Genomic DNA, 22,561 nt, shown 5'->3' with positions numbered 1-22,561 from the left:
AGGAGGAGGAGGGTACCATCTCGCAGCCTTGGTGTTTGGCTGGAGGGTGGAGACTGGGAGCGGCGACGAGGAAGGGAGGCAGGGAAGGAGGGAGAGGACGGTGTGGATGGTAGCCGGTCTCGCTCGTGTGCCCATCCTGAAAGCGGGAGTTCAGGATTCGTCTCCACCAGACTGATTAAAGATCAGGAAAGGTAGGCTTCTATTGTATTCTTGTTGTCGTTTCTCCTGCATACCGTACATGGGTGTGTTCTCCAGAAGGAGCGTGTCTCCTAGCCATGCTTGACTGATGGATGGTCAGGAGCCCCCTCCTGTTTGTATCCAGCCTACTGGATTTCCCCTCCTTTGGTGCCTTCACTTCTACACAATTGATTTGTTTTGTCAACAAATAAACCTGGACCTTTTCTGCCATCTCGAGCATCCACCAGCTTTATGTCATGGTCGGAGGTTGGAGGAGGGGGTGGAGGGGTAGTAGAGGGAGGGGGGGAGATGGTTTTTCATCTCCGGGAGAAGCAGGGAAATTGTATGGAACAGACACGATGTAAGGCATTGACATCCACAGACTAAATCCACCGTGTCTTTGTCCGCGTCTGTGTTCCCAGTCCTGGCCGGTTTCCCGGCGCCAGCCAGTCGCCTCTTCTACTCAGACAAACGCGAGCGTCACAGGTGTCACCAAACAGCGCGAGAGAGGACAATTTGTTTTTTGCCGTCAACAATTTGAGGAATGGGAAGCCCCTCTGGCTGAGCTGGTGTGCGATCGAAGTTCACACAGAAAAAACGGGTTTGTAGCAGGTGGAAACGGCCTCAGGCTCATTAGAGCTAAAGGCTTCAACCTTTTTTACTTTGTTTGCTCGTGACAGTGTTGGTTTTTGGTTTTCAGAAAGCTTGTTTAACCGTCTTGTGCTGGCCCACAGCAGGCTAAAGGTGAGTCTTGAGAGGACTGAATGTCACAGCTTTCAGGTTGTACTGTTGTGACAGTCGGTTAGGGTTAGGGGCATCTTTGAGTCTGCCAAGTACCTCCTGGTCTTTCTGAAGTTCCGACCAACTAGACAAAAATTGTCACATGTTTTGATGAATCTCAAAGCAGCCAAGTCCCTCAGTCTGGGAAGGTCTCAAGATTTTTGACAGCAAGTCCAGGTAATGTCCATGTCAGCTCAGAGGGCACAGCTTTCAAATCAAAGCTAAGCTTGATCTCTCTTGTTGGGAACATAGGTGGCATTCAGGTCCTGCCCTCGGTTCTCAGTGCATTCTAGTCCCCAATGCTTGAGACTTTTGATGCCAAGTCTTTTCGAGTCTTAAATCTTGTCAAAGCAAGTTTAGGTAAAGTCAATGTCGTCCAGCAGGTGCACCTTTAGGGTCTTAGTTGGGACTAAAAGTTAGATTCAAGTCCTACCCTTGAATCTAACCAACCACGTCTCACTTTTCCTTACAGATTGAAATGTCGGATGCTTCTTTGAGTCTCAGGGGAGCAGAGATCCTCAGGTCTGGGATTGTCTTAAATTCAGTTGTCCATGTCAGAGGTCTTTAGGCTTAAGTTCAGGTCCTATCCTTGAGTCTACCTCGAGGCAACCGGTCTTTTTAAGGATTTTAGGACAGGTGCCAACCAACCAGGTCTCAGTTTTCCTCACAGAAAAAAGTATTGGATGTTTGTTCATTCATTCAAGTCCCAAGATCTGAGATTGTTTCAAGTCTTTACAGGAGCAAACGTGACTCGTGTCAGTATTTTGAGTCAGAAGTCTGTCAGACCTGCTTCAATGTATTTGAGACCTAAGGAAATCCTAATCGGGTCCAGAACCCAAGTCTTTACCAGCTGAACTGCCCCCAAGAGTGTCAAGCCTTGACCAAATGGGGACTTGGTTTATGCTTTGTCTTTGAGAGTTTGTCAGTGACTTGTGTTGAAGTCCCCTCAGCTCGTCTTGTCCCTGAAGCAGATCAACTTAGAGGACTCGGTCTGAGCGGAGCAGCAGATCCAAACAAGGCCGGATGTTTGAAATATGGCCGATACAGCCGAAGAGTCTGGAGCTGTTATTGTTGGCCTGCTGATTGGTTTCAGGGAAACGCATGTTTACTCGCCTTCATTCCACTAGAATGCGGAATTGCTCCGGTTAGTTCGGAATGAGGACTTTTAACCTACACAAGCACGGCTTGGCCCACGTAGGAAGTTCCAGAGCGGAAGACACATTGGTGAGGACATTGTGTTTGGTGCTGCTTTTCAAAAACACAGGTTCTTTCTCCCCCAAACGCTGTGTAGCTGTAGTACATTGTTTCTACCCCACTTACCACAGCGCTGTTACGTAACATCGAACAATTTCAAGGTTTTAACCCTTGGGGGGCTGAGCCTAATTTGCCCTTTCAAGTTTTTGACACTAAAGCTGTGCTGTGCTCTCTTGATTGTTGAAAAATCAGAGCAAAAGAAATGCGGCCTTTAATCCCACCAAAGAGGAGACGTGGCGGGACTCTGCTGGTTTTGATTTAATGAACATAAGAGAGCACATTTGCGCTCCCTGGAGAAATAAGCTCCCTCCCCGCTGCCTCCGTGACTCCCAGGAGATGCATCATTTCCTGGGCCACTGCCTCCTACCCTCCCCCCTTCCGGGACTACAGCAGAGAAGACGACAGGATGGGCAGGGAATGCTGGGGTTGTCACAGATGTCCGGGCTAATGGAATGATCACGGGTGGTGGGGGTGGTCTCACTGTGAGGCAGCAGGTTAGAACACAAGTGAACACCCATAGGAAAAAATGCAATCCTTACTAAGAACGTGAATGCCTGAAATAAAGAAAAGACGTGGAACTTGAGCAGGTGTTTACCTTTGCAAAGAGAGTGCGTAGCGTTTTGCACATATCTGAGCAACAACGTCTCGGGAGAGGAGTTACGTCAAAGGAGGAACAGTCATCCCTAGTTTATTGCGATTTGAATTCCTGATTTATAGATTGACTATTTTCATAGTTAGAGCATAGAAAACCTGTATGCAACCTTTCATATATGGTTTTAACATTACTAGAGCCCTCTAGACATGACATAACACCCCTATAGTTACCTTTACACTCCTAATAGCTGATATAGTAGACATAATAAGAGACATAATAAGACTAGTGCTCGTGTGTGTTCCCTAGGGTAATTTAGTGGCGGGAAAGACAGGAAGTGATGTTGGGGTTCAGAGCTGAGTTTTAGCTTAACAGTAGCCAGTGTTTTTATTCAGGATTATTTTAAACCTTTCGTATTGAAGGTTCTGGAAGAAATTGCAGCAATTTCAAAAGTGTTGCAATTTTGCGATGTTGGTGCTAAAAGGTCTGTATGGGCTTTCCTTGTAGGGAAAAACATATACCAATGTTGGCCAATATTGGGCCGATAATTACCGGTGGCCGATATGATCGGACATCCCTAGTAATTTTACAAGAGTAAAGTCAAAATATGAAGCAAAACAACATAATTGAATGAGAATGACTTCGAATATTCTGCGGAAAAATAACATAATTTTTGTAGAATGAAGCTGAAATATTATTATTTTAATATACATAATATGTCATTACCGTATTTTCACGACCATAAGGCGCACTTAAAAGTCTTAAATTTTGTCCAAAATGGGCGGGGCACCTTATAATGCGGCGTGCCTTATGTGTGTACCGAGTTCCAAAATCTGTAAGTGTTGCTGTGTGACTTTTATGAGCTCTCAGCTCGACTGACTGGAAGCGTCTCCTGCTGACACGCTGCTTGTACAGAGGAAAGGAAAGGTGGACGTGACTGAGGACGCTAAAGGCACGCCCCAGTAGTTATATAAGTATATTTTATGGCGCCATCTATCCATCCGGGCAAGGACTACTGTGGCGCAGCAACATCCAGCGGATTACAAGGAAAGCTGGCCATCTTCCGCTCCTACTGCAGTAAAAACATTGCAGACAAACACATCCAGCCCAACTACATCACCAACATGGACGATGTGCCGCTCACGTTCCACATCCTGGTGAACCACACTGTAGAGAAGACAAGCACGGTAGATACACACAACGGGACACGAGGGGTCGGCTTTCACTGTTGTGCTTGGTTGCCATAGTAATGGCCAGAAACTGCTACCTGTGGTGATTTTTAAGAGGAAATGCTGCCTAAAGAAAAGTTTCCAGCCGGACCAATCAAAAGGGCTGGAAGGACGAGGAGAAAATGACTGAGTGGCTGAGTGACGTGTACGGAAAGAGACCGGATGTTTTTTCCCATGTGTCACCACAGTCGCTGTGAAAAACCAAGTGCAGCAAATGAACTACCGGTATATAATTTTACAAGAATAAAGTCCAAATGTTACAGGAATAAAAAAGTCATAACACTGCAAGAAAAAGAAAATGTACATTTTAAAATATTTACCCCCGCCCCTTCAATGGACAAGACTTGGAATATATGACAAAGCTGAGGTAAAAATGTAAAAATCTTGATGGCTTGATGCTTGCTTTACAAAATGTAAAATATGAAAGCGTCCCCCCCGGCCGCCCCTCCAGCACATAAATAAAGTATTGGAGGCTACCGCTAGCGCTGCCAAAACAGTAGCTAGTTGAACAAAAATACACAACATTGCATCCACATGTAAAGCGGCGTGAGATAACTGTGGTAGTGACTTGGTGCTATATACTGGAAGTCATTGATTGGTTGATTGATTGATTGCATTGGCCGAGGAAGAAGGATGTGGATGAAGGGGGAGTGCAGGCGTCCTCGCTCTCTGTAGACCCTGGCTGTTTAATCACTGCTCCTCCAGGGTCCAGATGGCGCCTTTAATTACCACACTGTGGTTTTGCACCCTGGGCATGGCGGAGGACAAGGGACGCTTCTCGCTCGCTCGTCTTCATTTGTCTTTGCATGAAGCACAAAAATAGACAGCATAATTAGGTTTGCACAGCAAGGAAGTGGAGAGGCGGGGGGATGGGCGGGGTGTGGGGTCAGCGTAGATAAAAGACGAACAGGCTTGCCATGATATTTTCCTCAGCAGGAAGTCTCCCGTGGCGCTCAATCATGTCAGTGATGACATCATCACGTGTGTGCACTGACCTAACCCCCCACCCCACCACAAAACCTGCAAAAGGTGTGTGTTGCTGTAAATGTGTACGGACAGGAAGTGAATTCGGGGTGGCTGGGCGTGGCTTTCTGCAGCAAGGGTAGCCCGTCTTCTTATTTGGGATGTGTTGTTGGATCTTTCCAAGCTGCAATAAAAGCCTGGTTATGTCAGTTCTGGTTATGTTACGCTTGTTACATTACTGACACCTAGTGACCAGCCTGGGATCCTACATATCAGGGCTGAAGAATAACCCAAGGCGACATCAGCGCTTCTAGTCCACGTCAAACTGCCGTGTGGGTTATGTCGGGCCCCTCCCCCCCAGGGTGACGAAAATGTCAAAATGTGATTGAGCGATTGAGCAGTCGCAGAGTTCAGTTGGTTGTTGTCGGCGATCGCAGCTGTGTTTTCACGTTTGAATAGATTCATTGCTATGACTCAGACCGGCTGATAATTACCCATCCCATGTTTATGTGTAACACAGTCGCCCATCGCCATTTCAGGACTTCACTGGTGGCAAGGCCTTTTAGAAATCTAGGAATAAATTCTGCTGCTGTTTTACTGTCTATTGTTAGCTCCAGAATATGCTCATTTAAGCAAATCTTATGCCTAAAAGAAGCATTTTCAAGCATACGACGGGCTAAATCCAAATATAAGGCACTGATACTGTATGTAGTATTCCACACTGGCCACTAGGCGTCAGCGCAGGTTTGAACAATCTCACGACACACGCAATAATCCCTAATAAAAACAGGGGCTGCTGTTGAGCAAGACTCAATTCTGAACCCTCAACGTCACTTCCTGTCTGCCCCTGACTCAGCTCCCCTAGCACGGAAACGTATTTATACAAGCACAAGTCTTATTTTCTCTTATTGTGTAGACTATATTGGCTAATAGGAGTGTAAAGGTGACTATAGGGGTGTTATGTCATGTCTAGAGGGCTCTAATAAAAGTGGTAAGAGGTATTAACTACAAAAATATTCTATTTAAAAATAAGGAATCCTACTGACGGAAATAGACTCATCACGGTCGGGTCTGGAACCAATGAACCGCCATCAAGGAGGGATGACTGTGGATAAAATTAGGTGAAAAATGGTCAGATTTCATTTGACCATGTTTTGTTTATTCATCTATTTATTTATTTATGTTGTTTCTCCATCTGTTTACTTATTTATATATGAATCTTTTTATATATGGTCTTGGAAATGTGATTGCCACTGTCACAGAGGTATTAAGGTAGCAGCAGTATGCTGGTCCAACCCTACATGTGTACATTGTGCATGTTTTAACGACTCACACCTACATTGAAGTGTAGTTTGTAAAAATGAGGCCACACTGTATGTACTGTGTGTGTACTTTATAGACTGATATATGTTCTAATGAAGCCATACAGTACAGTATATACTGTATGTACTGTGTGTGTACTGTATAGCCTGATACATGTTCAAATGAAGCCATACAGTGTATACAGTTTGTACTGTGTGTATACTTTATAGACTGATATACATGTATGTTCAAATGAAGCCATACAGTATAGTATATACAGTATGTACTGTGTGTGTACTTTATAGCCTGTCTGTGCTGAAGTATTCGTGTCACTGTTGTCTTGACGACACTCCCTTGTGAGGACGTCAATATGCAATGGAAGCCGGATGCCCGCGAGCGCAAACAGTCACCACTTGGCGCTCACGTGACCCGCAGCGTTTGTCTCCGGTGTGGGTGCATGGGAGTTGACATATTTGCTGTGTCAACGGCTAAGGGGATGTTAGCGCTTTAGCATCATTTCCACTGTGCACTGAGGAAGCAGAGCGTGACGTTTCATGCGTGCTCGCTTCAGCACGTGCACTCTACGTTCTTGCCTGGTTCTGCTAACGGGTGCTGTCGTGTACTGCAGCACCGCTTCAGAATTCCCTTCCTCTGCAGACCCACTCATGCGGAGTGATGGTTCCACGGGTGTCCTCAGGTTTGAGTGAAAGATGAAATGACTTTTATTTCAACAATAAACTGCATCTCAGCTTAGGTGAAAACGTCTATTTTTAGTATCAACTCCACTTTTTGCTCCTTTCTCCCATTTTTTCTGTTGCTGTTTTTATTTTTTTTTTTTTTTTACATTTTCCAAATATTTCAGTTGAAATAATCAGTGTAAATGTTCTTCTCCTGATATTATTTCTTTAATCCCATAATATTTAGACTTCATCGCCACAATATTATACGTTTTTCCCAACCTTCGCCAATTTTGTTTTGTTTTGTTTTGTTTGTTTCTCATATTGTGACTTTTAAATAATTATTTGATCATTTTTTTACTCGTTAGAATCCAACTTTTTCTTTTTCTCATAAAATGACAGCCTTTTTCTCATTTCTGCTGTTGCTGTTTTTTTTAATTTTTCAACTACAGTTTCTCATAATATTGCAATAAAAAAAACATATTTTTTCAACTCTGTGCTAATAAAATGACTTTATTTTTCATAATTTAATTTTAGTTTATTTTCATAACATTTTGCTTTTTCCCTGTTTTTCATTATATTATGACTTTTAAAAACATAACGTCTTTTTTTTCTTTAAGATTTACACTTTCTGCTCCCAAAATGACGTTATTTTTCCTCAAAACAACTTGCGTTTTATTCTGAGAAATAATTTTACAACTTGGAAAAAATGATCATGCCTTTTCTCAACTTCAACTTTCAACTTCATCCATCCATCTTCTTTGCCGCTTATCCTCATTAGAGTCACGGGTATGCTGGAGCCTATCCCAGCTGACTTGGGGCGAGAGGAGGGGCACACGCTGGCCAATCACAGGGCACATATAGACAACCAATCACATTCTTACCTATGGACAATTTAGAGTCTCCAATGAAGCTAACATGCATGTTTTTGAATGTGGGAGGAAACCGGAGTACCCAGAAAACCCCCCCACACACGGGGAGAACATGCAAACTCCACACAGAGATGCCCAACCACATCTTCCAGATCTCCTGACTGTGTGGCCAACATGCTAACCGCTAGGCCGCCATGTGCCCCCAATAATGTTGACTTTATTTTCTCTCCTCATATTACCCAGTAACTAGTAAAATGATGAATTTTTCTTGTTAGATGACAACTTTTTTCTCTTAATATTTTGACATATTGCACTCACTTGACGGCTGTTTTTTTCCATTTGTTCTGTTTTAAAAAACAATTTCCAACCCTTGGAATTTATCGTCGTAACATTAGAACTAGTTGTTTTCTTTCTTATATCATATTATTATAATATTACATCTTTTTTTCTTGAATATTCCAACTTTGTACTACTAAAATGATATTCTTTTTTAAGGTTATTCTCTTAAAATGACTTCTTTTTTGCTCTTAATATTTTGACTTGAGTTTTGAACGATCGTTGATTGTTTAGAATTTTCTTTTGAAATGGTCTTGTTGGGGTGTGGGGCGGGCTGCACTGAGTACTGCTTAGTACTGCTTAGTACTGCAGTACGTGAAGGTCACTGATGCAGCGTGCACGTGATGCGACCGTGACGTGCCGCAGCAACGTGCACGTCCGTTGTGAGTAATTCTACTCTCGGCTAAGCCAAATGAATCATTCTGTCACATATACCCAGATGAAAACTCGTAGTTTGGATTTGTTTCTGACATGTCGTGTAGTGGGGCCGGTCTAATATCGGAGTCGACGCGGTATCGCCTTGAACAACAAGGACCTCCTTTCTGTGTCGACACGCCAGAAACCTTGAAGAGCGCGGCAGTAGTGATCCGCTGGCCCGTTTAGACGTTTCCCCCGAGTCTTGAAACAATGACCTGGATACAAAAGACTGCCCCCGTTTGGGTGGGGCATCCTTTCCTCCTTAGCTACTGTAAGCAGGGATAGCACAGATGGCACCAACAGAAAGTGCATGGCACCATACTGTGCTGTTTCCTGCCATTTGGACCGCCACAAATAGATTTGCCGCTACTCGTTCACCCTCGCTCATAGACACGTCATAACGGGACTGCAGTCTGTGGTTCCAACTGCGTACAGTAGATGGCATCGCAGCTCTGCTTCTTAACGCACAGAGAATAAGAAGATGTAGCAGGAGGAATCATTGTGGCCAACTGAGCTGCATGGTGGCTATGTTTAGCCAGTAGTAGAAAAGCCACCCGTTAACAAGAAAACTTAAAAAACAACAGCAAAAACGGAAAAATCAGCAGTAAATTTTACATAAATAAAGCCGCAATAGAGAAAAAAGTTGTAATCTAACCAGAAAAAGTCATCATTTTGTGAGCTAATTTATGAGGAAAAATGACATCACTTTAGTAGCATAAAGTTCAAATATTCAAGAAAAAAGTCCATATATGACAAACAAAACAGGAAATGAAGTTGTCATTTTGGCAAAAAGAAGTTGTGGAAAACATTCTAGTTTTACGAGAAGGGCAGCAAAATATGATTGGAATGATGAGAGGAACAATTGCAAGAAGAAAGATGACAGAGTTGGAAAACTGCAAAATGGAAGAAAGTGCTGTCATTTGGTGAGAATAAATTCAAAATATGAAGTGAAAAAAGTCGTATTCTAATGACAATAAACTTTTTTATTTTAGTCGCATACACTTGAAATATTCCAGTCAAAGTAGTGCTGCAGTAGTACAGTAGTACAGTAGTAGTACTGCAGTAGTACAGTAATAGTACAACAGTAGTACAGTAGTAGTACAGCAGTAGTTATTAGTACAGTAGTAGTACTGCAGTAGTGCTGCAGTAGTACAATAGTCGTAGTAGTAGTAGTACAGTAGTAGTACTGCAGGAGTACAGTAGTAGTACTGCAGGAGTACAGCAGTAGTACAGCAGTAGTACAGTAGTAGTACAGCAGTAGTTATTAGTACAGTAGTAGTACTGCAGTAGTGCTGCAGTAGTACAGTAGTCGTAGTAGCAGTAGTACAGTAGTAGTACAGCAGTAGTTATTAGTACAGAAGTACTACTGCAGTAGTCCTGCAGTAGTACAGTAGTCGTAGTAGTAGTAGTACAGTAGTAGTACAGCAGTAGTTATTAGTACAGTAGTAGTACTGCAGTAGTACAATAGTCGTAGTAGTAGTAGTAGTACAGTAGTAGTACAGTAGTAGTTATTAGTACAGTAGTAGTACAGTAGTAGTACTGCAGTAGTACAGTCGTAGTGCTGCAGTAATACAATAGTAGTACAGGAGTAGTTATTAGTACAGTAGTAGTACAGTAGTAGTACTACAGTAGTACTGTAGTAGTACCACAGTAGTGCTGCAGTAGGATTACAGGTGCCAGTATTTGTCATGTATTCTGAGAAGGTGTGTCTCATCAATTTTCCTGACGGAGATCAGTCCAAAGCTCACACCGAATCACGCCATATGCAGGAAGAACGGCACCGGGGGTGGAGGGTTGGCCCCAAGAAGGAACGCTCATCCACCGCCTCCTAAAACGTGAGGACAGCAAAGCGAGCGTCAGTCAAAATGTGGACGTTCACGCCTGAATCAGTTGATGATCTGCCTAGCAACCAGGACTGTTAATAAAAACGTTTGATCACACGCCAGCGCCGTGTTCTCTAACTCTAAAAGGGCTTTGTGACAACCACACCCCCGCCCCTGCCCCCCTTTCCCATGCAGATCCTGCCAAGGTTGCTCATGGCGAGCAATAACACGGCCGGCATCGCACAAGCCAGGAAGCTGGTGGAGCAGCTGAAGATGGAGGCCAATATCGACAGGATAAAGGTGAGTATCAAGTGGGCACGTACCTTCAGGAAAACCTGCTAAGAGCTTGCACACTTGCCACAGTAGTGCAAGCAAAATGAATGCAACACTTGCAAAGTGCTTTGGCATTTCCATCAAAACGCGACAGAGCGAGTGTCTCAAACATGCTCTGCCTGGGTGAACACTGCATGGACGGTGGCGTTTGCTCCCTTGCTGATTTCTGATTGTTGTGCATGTTTGTCACACTTCAATGTTTGAGATCATCAAACAAATGTAAATATTGGTCAATGACAACCCAACTCAACACTTGATGCACTTTTTACATGAAACCCTGTGAAAACATAACTGTAGTTTACCACACCTGAGTTCCATTTCTCTAGCCACACCCACCGCTGTTCACAATCAAGAAATCACTCACAAAGGACGAGAACCTGCCTGACAACTTCAAGTAGACCAAAAGATGGTCAACAACCACACATCATGCCGAGATCTAAAGAAATTCAGGAACAAATGAAAAAGAAAGTAACTCAGGTCTATCAGTGTGGAAAAGGTTATTAAGACATTTCTAAAGCTTTGGGGCTCCAGCCAACCACAGTGAGAGCCATCCATCCATCCATTTTCCTCTGCTTAGCAGGTCCAGGTCGCAGGGGGAGCAGTCTCAGTAGGGAAGCCCAGATTTCCCAGTCCCTGGCCACCTCCTCCAGCTCCACCGGGAGGACACCAAGGCGTTCCCCGGCCAGCTGTGAGACTTAATCCCTCCAGCGAGTCCTGGGTCTGCCCCTGGCCTTCTCCCAGCTGGAATATCAAAACATAGAACGCCAAAACATGGAACAGTGAACCTTCTCAGGAGTGGCCGATCAAGAAAATGACCCCAAGAGAGCAGCCACGACTCATCCGAGAGGTCACAAAAGACCCCATGACAACATCCAAAGAAGTGCAGGCCTCACTTGCCTCAGTTAAGGTCAAGGTCAGACTTTGGAGTGGTCTAGTCCAAGTCCTGACCTGAATCCTATTCAGATGCTGTGGCATGACCTTCAAAAGGAAAAGCCTCCAATGTGGCTGAATGACAACAATTGTGCAAAATTCCTCCCCAGCACTGGAAGAGACTCATTGCAAGTTATGGCAAACGCTTGATTGCAGTTGTTGCTGCTAAGGGGGGCCCAACCACTTATTAGCTTTAGGGGGCCATCACTTTTTCACACAGGACATGTAGCTTTGGATGTTTTTATCCCTTCAGAATAAAAGGTTTCATGTAAAAAGTGCATCAAGTGTTGAGTTGTGTTGTCATTGACTAATATTTACATTTGTTTGATGATCTCAAACATTAAAGTTTGACAAATATGCAAAAAAATAAGAAAGGAAGGGGGAAAACACTTTTTCACACCACTGTATATGTGTATATAGATATATGTTTTTTTTAAATAGATTCCATATAATACATACAACAGGGGTGTCCAAACATTTTCCAGTGAGAGTGAAAAATGAAAGGATGCTATTTGGGTATTTTGTATAGCAACACATGTATATATGCTAAGAAGCTAGCCTGGTGACGCACAATATTGACCTTCACCAAGTGTACTTTCATTTGTGGGTCATGAGGTTGTTTAGGCCACTTAGCTATTGCTAAAGAATTGTTGCTTGTTGTTGAGTTGAGTCGAGAGTCAAGTGAAGGGTTCCACCTACCTCCACCCCTGTCTGGGTGTGAATCGCATCTCCACATTTGGTGACCCTCGACGTGGGTAAAAATGTCAACTGACAACAGTGACAACAACTAGGCCGTACCGGCGCCGCTACAAGCTAGTGAGTTTGCTAACGTCAGTGGTACATTATCTGCGCCGGCGACCCAACCCATGCAACCCATTTCAACACATGGAAGCCCAGATCCGACTGCCAGGAATAACACAGGACGTGATGTGAAGTATTTCCACATAGTGGCTGCACTGAATGTCTCGACCACGGCCAGTACGGGAGCCCACAGTCCTACACTGTATATATCACTTTCAAATCAGATATCTACTGATATCACATTCATTACATTACATTACATTGGTGGGCCAATACTACATCCCTAATATATATAAAAACTCTCTTCCCTCACCCACCCCCCATCTCCCCTGGTAGGGTGGGTGGTCTGTTCATCTCAAGCTCGGGTCCTCTACCAGAGCCACTTCTCCAGTGTGGGGGACACATCAGTGGGGATGGCTACATCCATCACAATGGCTGTCCTATGCTGCTCATCCATGATCATCATGTCCATCTGTCTTGGGAAGTCCCTCTCATTTTCCACCACTTTGGGAGGTGTTTCCCATTGAGATCTAGGGGTGTCCAGTCCATATTCTGCACAGATGTTTCTGTACACTATACTGGCTACTTGGTTATGGCGTTCCATGTATTCTTTTCCTGCCAGTATCTTACACCCTGCCATTAGGTGCTGGACTGTTTCAGGGGCCTCTTTGCACAGCCTGCACCTGGGATCCTGCCTGGTGTGGTAGATCTGGTGCTCAAGGCCTACTTCTGTGCTGCCATAATTAGCGCCTCTGTGCTGTCCTTCAGTCCAGCCCTCTCTAGCCATTGGTAGGACTTGTTCATATCCGCCACTTCAGCTATCTGTCGGTGGTACATCACATGCAGGGGTTTTTCCTCCCATGATGGTTCCTCCAACTCCTTCTTTTCCAGTTTCCACTGCCTGAGACATTCACTAAGTGCCTCATCTCTTCTTGCTAGTCTGTGTCGGGGTTGACAGGCTCTTATCTTAGCCATGATCTTATCACTCAGGTCAGTTAATCTCTCATTTTGCTCGTCTGTTACTGGGGCTTGGTACCCAATCTCTGGGGCTTGGTACCCAATCTCTGGACACGCGTTAACTCCCCCTTCTGACCTATCGTCCTGGCTCCCCCTTGCCGGTGCATTAACGTGTTGTACCTCCTCAATCTCTAGCTGTGATAGCAGTTGCCGTTTGCGTATGTTCGAACACTGAGCTACAAGCTGTTTTGGTGTCAATATAGACTGTGGGTATCGAAGCATCCATGTGTCCCACATTCTCTTCATGTTGCCTCGCTCATTAGGATTACTGGAGTAGTAGCATTCCAACAGTGCCTTGTTCGCATCTCGTGTCCATTGCCGTCTCTTTCGTGTTCCAGTAGCCCATTTCTCGCCATAATGCCCTGTTTCCTCAGCACCTGAAGCAGAACCTGTTGACCCGGGCGACGTCTGAGACGGTATGTCTCTCTGTTCTGTATCACTCATCATGAGGTAGTTAGGCGGTAGCGCTAAGTGTCTTGCCTAAGGACCCAACTGGAAGATGTTGTTATGCCCTATTGTACAATCCTCATTGTACCCCTATATATATATATATATATATATATATATACATACACACAGTATATACATGTATATATATATTTAAATCCCTAATACAGTAGACGCCCCTACAACGTAAATAATCCGTTCCGAGAAACTTTATGTTATAGGGTTTTTATGTTATACGAAGCATAAAATACATGTAAATAGCCTAATCCATTCCAAGATCTTCCCAAACTCACCCCTTTGGCCCTTCAAAATATTCAAAGTCCACCAAATATGGTGGGAAAATATAAGAAAACGTTAGCATAAACATAGTAGAGTAACATTCCAATATAAAATAAGGTAATAAATAAGATTACTGTAAATGAATAAAACTGAAAAACAAAAACAATCTTACCGTTCACGAGATGTCTTGATCAGGAGCACGCAAGTGGAGGCAGGAGTAGGAGGAGGAGGAGGAGGAGGAGGAGGAGGACTAGCCTCAGTCGAAACGTGACTCAAAGAGTCTAAGAGTCAGCTGGTCTCACAGACAAACGCACACGCACTACACGATAATGCTGTGTGCAAAATTTTTATTTGTAACTTAACTTCATTGTTTAAGTTAGTTTAAAGGCGACTACGAAGAGGAAGAGTGGTTGAAGGGACAAGCCTGTCTCTCACACAAACTCACGTATGCGCTGTATAACTCAGCCAATGAGATGAGAGCGTAGGCGGTGCCCCGATAATCAGCCAATGAGATGAGAGCGGAGGCAGTACCCCGAAAATCAGCCAATGAGAGCGTGGAGCGTCAGACGGCATCACCAAGTGTTAGTCTGAACTTGCACCGACTTGAGGCATTAATAAAGTTGATTGAAAAAAAAAAAACTTGCACCAACTTGACGCTTTATGTTATATGGAATTTATTCCGTAATATGATGCAAAAACTTTACATAAATTCTTTACGTTCAGTGGAATTTACGTAAAAGGTTTACGTTATGCGAAGTACTACTGTACTGTATATATCTGTCCCCGCTGCTGTTCTGCATAGGCCTGAACCCCCTCAGCCAATTAATCAACAAGACTGGCTATGGATACCCACTTGACCTATATATATATATATATATATACTGTATATATATATATATATATATATATATATATATTAGGGATGTACATACTGTATATATACAGAGAGAGAGAGACCTATTTGAACTAGAAAAAAAGTTGCAATTTTATGAGAATAAAGTAGTATTATGATGAGGAAAAATAAAATTATGTTAATTTACTAGCCAAGAGTTGAAATATTATATATTAAAGAAAAATATGTAATCGTTGGAAAATTATTTTTGGAAAAAATTGAAAAAAAGAGCTGTAATTTTAGAATTTTTTGAGAATAAAGTCAAAATATGAAGAGAAAAAAGTCATAATTACATGAGAAAAAAGTCGCAATTTTAAGGGAATAACTCAAATATTGTTGGGATCATTGTAGTAGCTTTTCACTCCGATCACAAAGGTGAGATGCAGTTTTCTCTTGAAATGTTTGCAACTTGTTAGCATATTTTTACAAAATATCAAAGTGGCAAAGTTGCATCCTTTCACTTTCACTATGTGGCCCCCACTGGCAAACCTTTGGATTCAGTTGGCGTACGTTTGGGTTGGAGTCGGACCTTCTAGAACGACTTTCTAGAACCTTGCTAACCAAGGTTCTACTGTATAAGCATGTACACGTGATGTGTATTTTGGTGATGAAATGAATGCATTTGGTTGAGTTTGTTTATGATTTGTGTGTGAAAGAATAACAACAATACACAAATGAAGACATTCTTCATTTCAGGGGTATTTGATTCATGGATTTGTAACAATATCTTGTTCCAAATTATGCCTTTCTTCAATAGTCAATAGCATAGCCTTTGTTTACGATTGCTTCTAGACCAATCTTGTACGTGGCCATCAGCTTCCTACCTTGGTGCTATGTTTTGGATCATTGTCTTGCTGGTCCTTCAGTTGTGACCCAGCTGGAGTTCCTCAGCAGATTCCTTCACGTTTTCATCCAGCATCCCTTGATCACAGGCAAGAACCACAACCAAGACCCTGCTTGAAACACTTGACCAGGCAGGGAGCGAGTCTTGCTGGGCCACAGCCGGAAGTACCAGTGGGACAACAACCCAAAACATACCGCCAAGGTAGTGAAGAGATGCTTCATGGACAACGACGTCAACGTCCTAGCATGGCCAAGTCAGAGTCCTGACTTGAATCCAAGGGAGAACTTGTGGCCAGAGTGATGGCTAGGAAAGCGACCGACCTGACCCAGCTTGAGGCTTCGGCCGAGGAAGAACGGGACAAAATCCCACGGGAGACACGCAGGAAGCTTGTGGCCACGTAGGAGAATGGTCTAGAAGCAGTCGTAAACAACAAAGGCTATGCTCTTGACTTTTAAAGAAAGACGCTGGACTCAGGAAACCCAGGCTAGGAATCATTTGGAACAAGACATTGTTTACAAATCCATGAATCAAATACCCCTGAAATGAAGAATGTCTTCATTTGTGTATTGTTGTTATTCTTGCACACACAAATCATCAACAAACTTGACCAAAATAGAACATCTCAACTACTAACAGGAGTGGCAATCATTTTGAGGACAAGTACAGTATATGTGTATGTGTGTGCGTGTGTGTGTGTGTGCGTGCAGGTGTCGAAAGCGGCTGCAGACTTGATGTCGTACTGCGAAGCTCACGCCAAAGAGGATCCGCTGCTCTCACCGGTGCCGGCCTCCGAGAACCCGTTCAGGGAGAAGAAGTTCTTCTGCGCCATCTTGTAAATGCGGGACTTTGAACGCGGACGACGTTCAAGCCAAAACTAAGAAAGAGAGGAGAAAAAAAGATGTAGAAATCTTCTAGTCGTCTCATACGAGGATGACAACCGTGGTAAACACAATGGTGGCGTCTTTTTGTTTTGCGGGAGGTGTAGCATGTTGACGAGGAGGGTGACCGTGATGAAGATGCTAAAAGGAGGAGGATGATGACTCTTCAGGCTGTGATGTGTACAAAATAGTTCCAATGAAAAGTCATATTCTGTGCTTTTGTTGAACTGTTTAAAGGTGTGTGCGTCTTCCCTGTCCCCCCTCCCCATAACGCTGATATGTGCTTCAACATTAGTTTGTCTCCCACCCAAAAACTTTTGGTTTCCAAGGGGACTCAAGTAACTGTGTGTGTGTGCGTGTGAATGGATCTGACCAACGTCATCACGTCCATCTCCTTGTCACACGCATACATTCTTTCTAATCTTTGTACAAAACACTACGCAAAGTAAACTGTGATGTGCTGGAAAGTCTCGTCCTTTACTTGCTGATTCAGGTCACTGAACTCTATAACTGGAATGGCCCTGATCGCTTGCTGCGCATTGGAGGCTTGAAGCCACCCGAAGTATAGAAGTCGCCATGTTGTTTTACCCAAAATAGGAAAGCTTAAGAACTAAGAGGAGTTCGAGATGCCGTCTTGTGCTGCTATAATTGCACAAATCGTGATACTCATGAAAATCGCGAGAAGGGACTTACATTTCACAGGTAGGTAAATGCTTATAAATAATAAAAATAGATACTTTAAATTTGTAAGCATCTTTTCATCTAAATAGTTGTAAATGAGTCCTTATTCTCCTTTAGATTTCCACACTGCAATGCTCAACTTCTAAAGCAATGGGTAGTAAATATGCGGAGAGACAGGTGGATTCCTGCAGCCAGATCGCAACTCTGTTCAAGTCATTTCACCGAGGAGAACTTCGACAGGACCGGCCAGACTGTTAAATTAGGGCAAAATGCAGTTCCAACAATATTTGACTTTCCTGATCGTCTTCTAAAGGTATGCTAGCATTTAACTCTGATACTACGTAGATCCTTATCATAACAAATACCTTGGGAACACTGAAATTGACTTGTTATGCATTGTAATTTCACACCATAGAGGTAAGAAAAAACTTAAACTGGAGGGAAATTTTTTGATTCGGGTCCAGTAAATTTACTCTGTTTCAATTGAATTTTTGTTAATTCGTGTTAATTTTTATACCGAACCATAATAAATGTCGTGAATAAAGATACATGTATGTGTATGCGTGTGTGCTTTTTTGGGTGAAGCAAGATGGCCGACCAATGGCTTCACGTGGTCAGCCGTGACGCCCATTCCAGTAGTATAGAGTTCAGTGATTCAGGTGCGCCCATCCAAGCGCAACAGATTTGGGGCGCCCTCTGGTGGGCCGGTTGGCAAACAGGCAGCAACAACACTTAACCAATATCCATTTACAACTTATTTGTCTTAGTGTTTTGACTATATATTGTGAAGTTACTGCTGATTTGTCCATTGTTGCTGCTTTTTAAATAAAAAAATATATTATATAAATAAAAAAATATTTTTCTTGTTTAATTATATTTTTAGAATGTGCTAAAAGGCAGTAAAAAAACAGCCGCAAAAGGCCCCCAAAGCTGCACTTTTGACAAAGCTGGCTGTATATGTCTTGATGGTCATTATGAGGAAGTTTTGAAAAGGACTTTGTACATGAGTTTATTAGAAGGCGTCGGGTTGTCAGCAGTATTGTTGTGGCTATACGACAAGAAATGGAGAAAAATTACTATTGTCAGAAGTGGGATTCGAACCCACGCCTCCAGGGGAGACTGCGACCTGAACGCAGCGCCTTAGACCGCTCGGCCATCCTGACAGAGCTAACGCACGCGTGTCTAGTTTCCTATATGAATCAGTCGTTTGTAATTGTATGTCCTGGTCGAATGTCGACTGCACGTCTACAAAGTGTGCATAACAGCCCATCTTCCTCATTCTGCATGATAAGACCTCCATGTTTAAAAAGGGCCATCAGTGTCTGTGCCCCTCCTCCCAACTCGGGGGTGGGTCCACAGTTCCGGCAAGACTTCCCACCACGCTGTGCCTGGTTATGTAACACGTGCTACAATTAGTAGAGCAGTAGAGCTAGTAGAACTTCATCTTCGTCGTCGCCATCCGTGACGTGAGGAACATCCAGCCTTGTCCCACCAAAGCTGTGAGTTTGTGGCCTCGTTCGTGTGACACAAGTTAGCCTTTAAATGTGACAGTTAGCACCTTCTAATAGCTGACATGCTAACAGTTGTATAGGTGCTACTAGCCACGTCCACAAAGTGTTGTTCATCGGCTAGCTCCCTCAGGCCATAAACCAAACACACCATGAAACACACGCAACGGGACAATGCTGCAAATGCCTAAAACAACACAGACGCCCCTAAAACAGCAGCTTGAGAGAAAGGCAGCAATGTCGTGGCGCTAAACTGAAGTTAGCCAGACTGGAGAAATATCCACCCGTTTTTAATGATTTCATCTGTCAAATATTGCATCTCCTTTTTATTGGAAGTCTCAACTAAGACGTAAAGAAGCATGTGCCTTTTCTTTCATACTACTTTCTTCCTGGTAGCCTGGCTAACTTCCTGGTAGTGTGGTTAACTTCCTTGTATCCAGGTTAACTTCTGGTATCCTGGCTAACCCTTTGGTAGCCTGGCTAACCTTCTGGTAGCCTGGCTAACCTTCTGGTAGGCTGGCTAACTTCCTGGTGGCCTGGCTAACTTCTGGTAGCCTGGTTAACATCATGATAGCCTGGCTAACTTCCTGGTAGCCTGGCTAATGTTCTGGTCGCCCAGTTAACTTACCAGTGGCGGGGCTAACTTTCTGGTAGCCTGGTTAACTTCCTGGTAGCCTTCCTTAGTAACTTCCTGGTAGCCTTCCTTGGCTAAATTTCTAGCAGGCTGGTTATTAGTGATTTAATTTTTTGGTGATTACATAATCAGGTGATGACGTCATCGCCACCCGGCATTCTCCCAACGAAACAAAAATAGTCTAATTTTTTTCATCTTCGTTCGTGCTCTTTGGTGTAAAGTACATTTGTTTTAATTTGTGGTTTAAAAAATTTCTTCAATGATGTCACAGCCGACTGTGTGAAATGATCCTTTGTTGTTGCTGCGGCTGGTCTGGTACCAATTAACCGCACAAAAACAGTGCAAACGTAGCACTAAAAAATGAGACTTTTGGTTTCTTTCCAAGCATGTCGGGGGCTGGGTGAACTTTGGTTGACCTATAAAATAAAGTGTAATATCTCAAAAACGAAAAGCAGCACAAACGTTCATTTTAACTCCACAAAACAGCACAAATGTCGCACTAAAAAACGAGACTATTTGACTAGAGTTTTGAATGGCGTGGGGGGCCAACTTCAGTGAGGTGCGCTACCCGCTCTAAAATGGATTCTCAAATGAAAGTATGGATACTTTTGATACTTGAGTCATTTGAGGTCATGCATGTCAAATTGTTGAAAAGATGTGTGTGTAAATAAAGTTTCATTCTTGTAGTAGTACTTCTATTATTTCAATGTTTTCATTATTTTCTTATTTTCACACATTTGATATGATGTTGTTTTCTGTTGGCTTGGCTACGTTGTACCTCAATATAGTTCAGGGTTTCAAATCAATCAATAACTTGAATCATTAAATTCCTAATTAATTTCCAATTTCTGCTTCCGCTAGCCAGTAGTTCCTCTGTGATGGTGTTCCTGGTGGAGACGCCGCCTTGGTCAAGACAGTAGCTCCAAACGAAGGAGTACCAAACAGATGTACGTGTAGATGTTTTCACGTGGGCCATCCAGTATCTTTTAGACTTTGACACGGGAAAGTTAAACATGGATGGCAGGCTGCATTTGGCCCACGGGGTGTCTTTTGCCACGTCTTCTTATTCTTCGGCACACTTGGTGTGTTATGACGAGCAAGGGTGGAATTGGACACAATAAATGAATGTATGCTAATACACCATTGTGTTTAAAATGGGCAACAACTGGTCCAGCCTGAGACCTAAAATGTTTCTTCCCAGAATGGTATCCACTGCTCCAAACAACTTCTCCTGGGTGGACCCGGGAAAAGTGGCCGGACTGGCTGTGCCCCGGATGACGGCAGAGTACCAGTACCTGTTGGACAATGGCATCAAGCATCTGGTGTGCCTGTGTGAGCGCAAGCCCAACAATTACGACACGTGTCCACGGTTGCAGCTGCACCACATCAAGATGGCAGACTTCACTGCGCCTTCGCCCAGTCAGATCGACAGGTTCCTCGCCATCGTGGAGGAGGCCAACGGCAACGGAGAAGTAAGCCTCATTCCTAGGACTACTTTCAACTTTTCTATTTCATTTAAGTTATTTCATTATTATTAAGTATTTATTTCATAATACTACAAAAGAGATGAATTATTTACTTTTTGATAATGCAAAAAAATAAATACATGATTTACTTAATTATTTAATAATACTACAAGATAGATGCATTATTTACTTACTATAAAATATTTGTTTAATAATAATGCAAAATGGATGTATTTACATATTATTTAACGTTTATTTAATAATACTACAAAATATATGCATTATTTACTTACTATTAAATATTTATTTAATAAAAATACAAAATGGGTGTATTATTTACTTATTATTCAATATTTATTAAATTTACAAAATAGGCGTATTCTTTACTTATTAAATATTTAATACTACAAAATGTATGTATTTACTTATTGTTAAATACTTATTTAATACTACTACAAAATAGTTGTAATATTTACTTATTAAATGTTTATTACATATACAAAATTGATGTATTTACTTATTAAATATTTATTTAATAATACTACAAAATAGATGTATTATTTATTTATTGTTAAATGTTTATTTACCGTAAATCACTGTGTATAAACCGCGCTTTTTTTCCCACCAAGCAAAAAATCGGGGTGCGGGTTATACACGATGACAGGACTGTGACCAGACTCGGACTGAAAAATAATATCAGACAACGCTTCTACAACGCTTCAGTGGAAGATCACTCATACTACAAGCCCGGTCACACCGTGCTGTAGCGTTCCTGGAGCGGTAAAAAAAAAATTAATCGGCGCTCGTTCACCACTGTTTAACAGAAGTTGGACCCCGTTAAGGCAACGCCGTATCCGCTCGGTCACCGCTGATGGTCCCTCCTCCCGCGCCGAAAGCTTTGAGCTACACAAAATATTACGAGCGGCCAATTTTCCGCTACGGCAAAGTTCATCACGGCTCCAACAACGCCCAGTCAAAGTTTGGCGCCGCTAGACGCAAGTTCGTGGACGCTTGGATCCGCTAGGCCAGAATTTGGCTATAACTACCGGGAGACATTGACCAGAAGCGCATTTGGAAAGCCGTCTGTGGGTCAGACAGTTGCTTTGACTTTAGCGCCCTCTGCTGTACAGTTGCTGAAAATGCTTGTGTACGCTTGAATAAACGTTGGAGTTTATTCAAATTCACACTGAAGCAATGCAGCATTATGTAATTCCATTGCAGATGAATTGATGGACTTTCTTCTTCTTTTTGAAATTGCTTAGTACCTTTACGCATGTTGATTTGAGATGAAAGAGTTGGCAAGCATTTATCAACTCAACTTTTTTTTCCCCTCACCGTGAGCCTGAAAATGGGGGTGCGGTTAATACACGGGTGCGGTTTATACACCGTGATTTACGGTAATACAAAATAGATGTATTTACTTATTAAA

The 22,561-nt window shown here is 42.9% G+C and overlaps 2 protein-coding genes and 1 non-coding gene across 4 annotated transcripts in view; 2 read left to right on the top strand and 1 right to left on the bottom strand.

Moving 5' to 3' along the window:
• Positions 1–26: 26 nt before the first annotated feature.
• gng2 (guanine nucleotide binding protein (G protein), gamma 2) lies at positions 27–17,310 on the top strand. The gene is made up of 3 exons (XM_054795787.1): positions 27–191; positions 10,618–10,722; positions 16,673–17,310. Exons 2-3 carry the CDS (start codon positions 10,636–10,638, stop codon positions 16,799–16,801), a joined length of 216 nt encoding a protein of 71 aa, XP_054651762.1. The 5' UTR covers positions 27–191; positions 10,618–10,635; the 3' UTR covers positions 16,802–17,310.
• Positions 17,311–18,604: 1,294 nt separating this feature from the next.
• On the bottom strand, positions 18,605–18,687 carry trnal-cag (transfer RNA leucine (anticodon CAG)). The gene has a single exon. It is a non-coding gene; the product is annotated as a tRNA-Leu (tRNA).
• A 21-nt stretch (positions 18,688–18,708) lies between these two features.
• The window catches only part of dusp23b (dual specificity phosphatase 23b), a 14,218-nt gene continuing 10,365 nt past the window's right edge, over positions 18,709–22,561 (top strand). Inside the window, exons 1-2 of one of the 2 annotated variants that reach the window (XM_054795785.1) lie at positions 18,709–19,023; positions 20,868–21,138. In XM_054795785.1, coding sequence (XP_054651760.1) covers positions 20,869–21,138 — 270 coding nt within the window. In that variant the 5' untranslated portion in view covers positions 18,709–19,023; position 20,868. Of the gene's footprint in view, positions 19,024–20,549; positions 20,614–20,867; positions 21,139–22,561 lie in introns of those variants that run through there. The other variant, XM_054795786.1, reaches the window with a different exon arrangement.

Source organism: Dunckerocampus dactyliophorus, chromosome 13 (genome assembly GCF_027744805.1).
Source record: "Dunckerocampus dactyliophorus isolate RoL2022-P2 chromosome 13, RoL_Ddac_1.1, whole genome shotgun sequence".
NCBI lineage: Eukaryota > Metazoa > Chordata > Actinopteri > Syngnathiformes > Syngnathidae > Dunckerocampus > Dunckerocampus dactyliophorus.
This window is presented reverse-complemented; position numbering and strand designations above follow the sequence as displayed.

Excerpts from the sequence above, each read along its gene's own strand:
- gng2 (XM_054795787.1), top strand. The coding sequence starts at position 10,636 with ATGGCGAGCAATAACACGGCCGGCATCGCACAAGCCAGGAAGCTGGTG. Across the intron at positions 10,723-16,672 it reads CCAATATCGACAGGATAAAG|GTGTCGAAAGCGGCTGCAGA; the intron begins GTGAGTATCAAG and ends GTGTGCGTGCAG.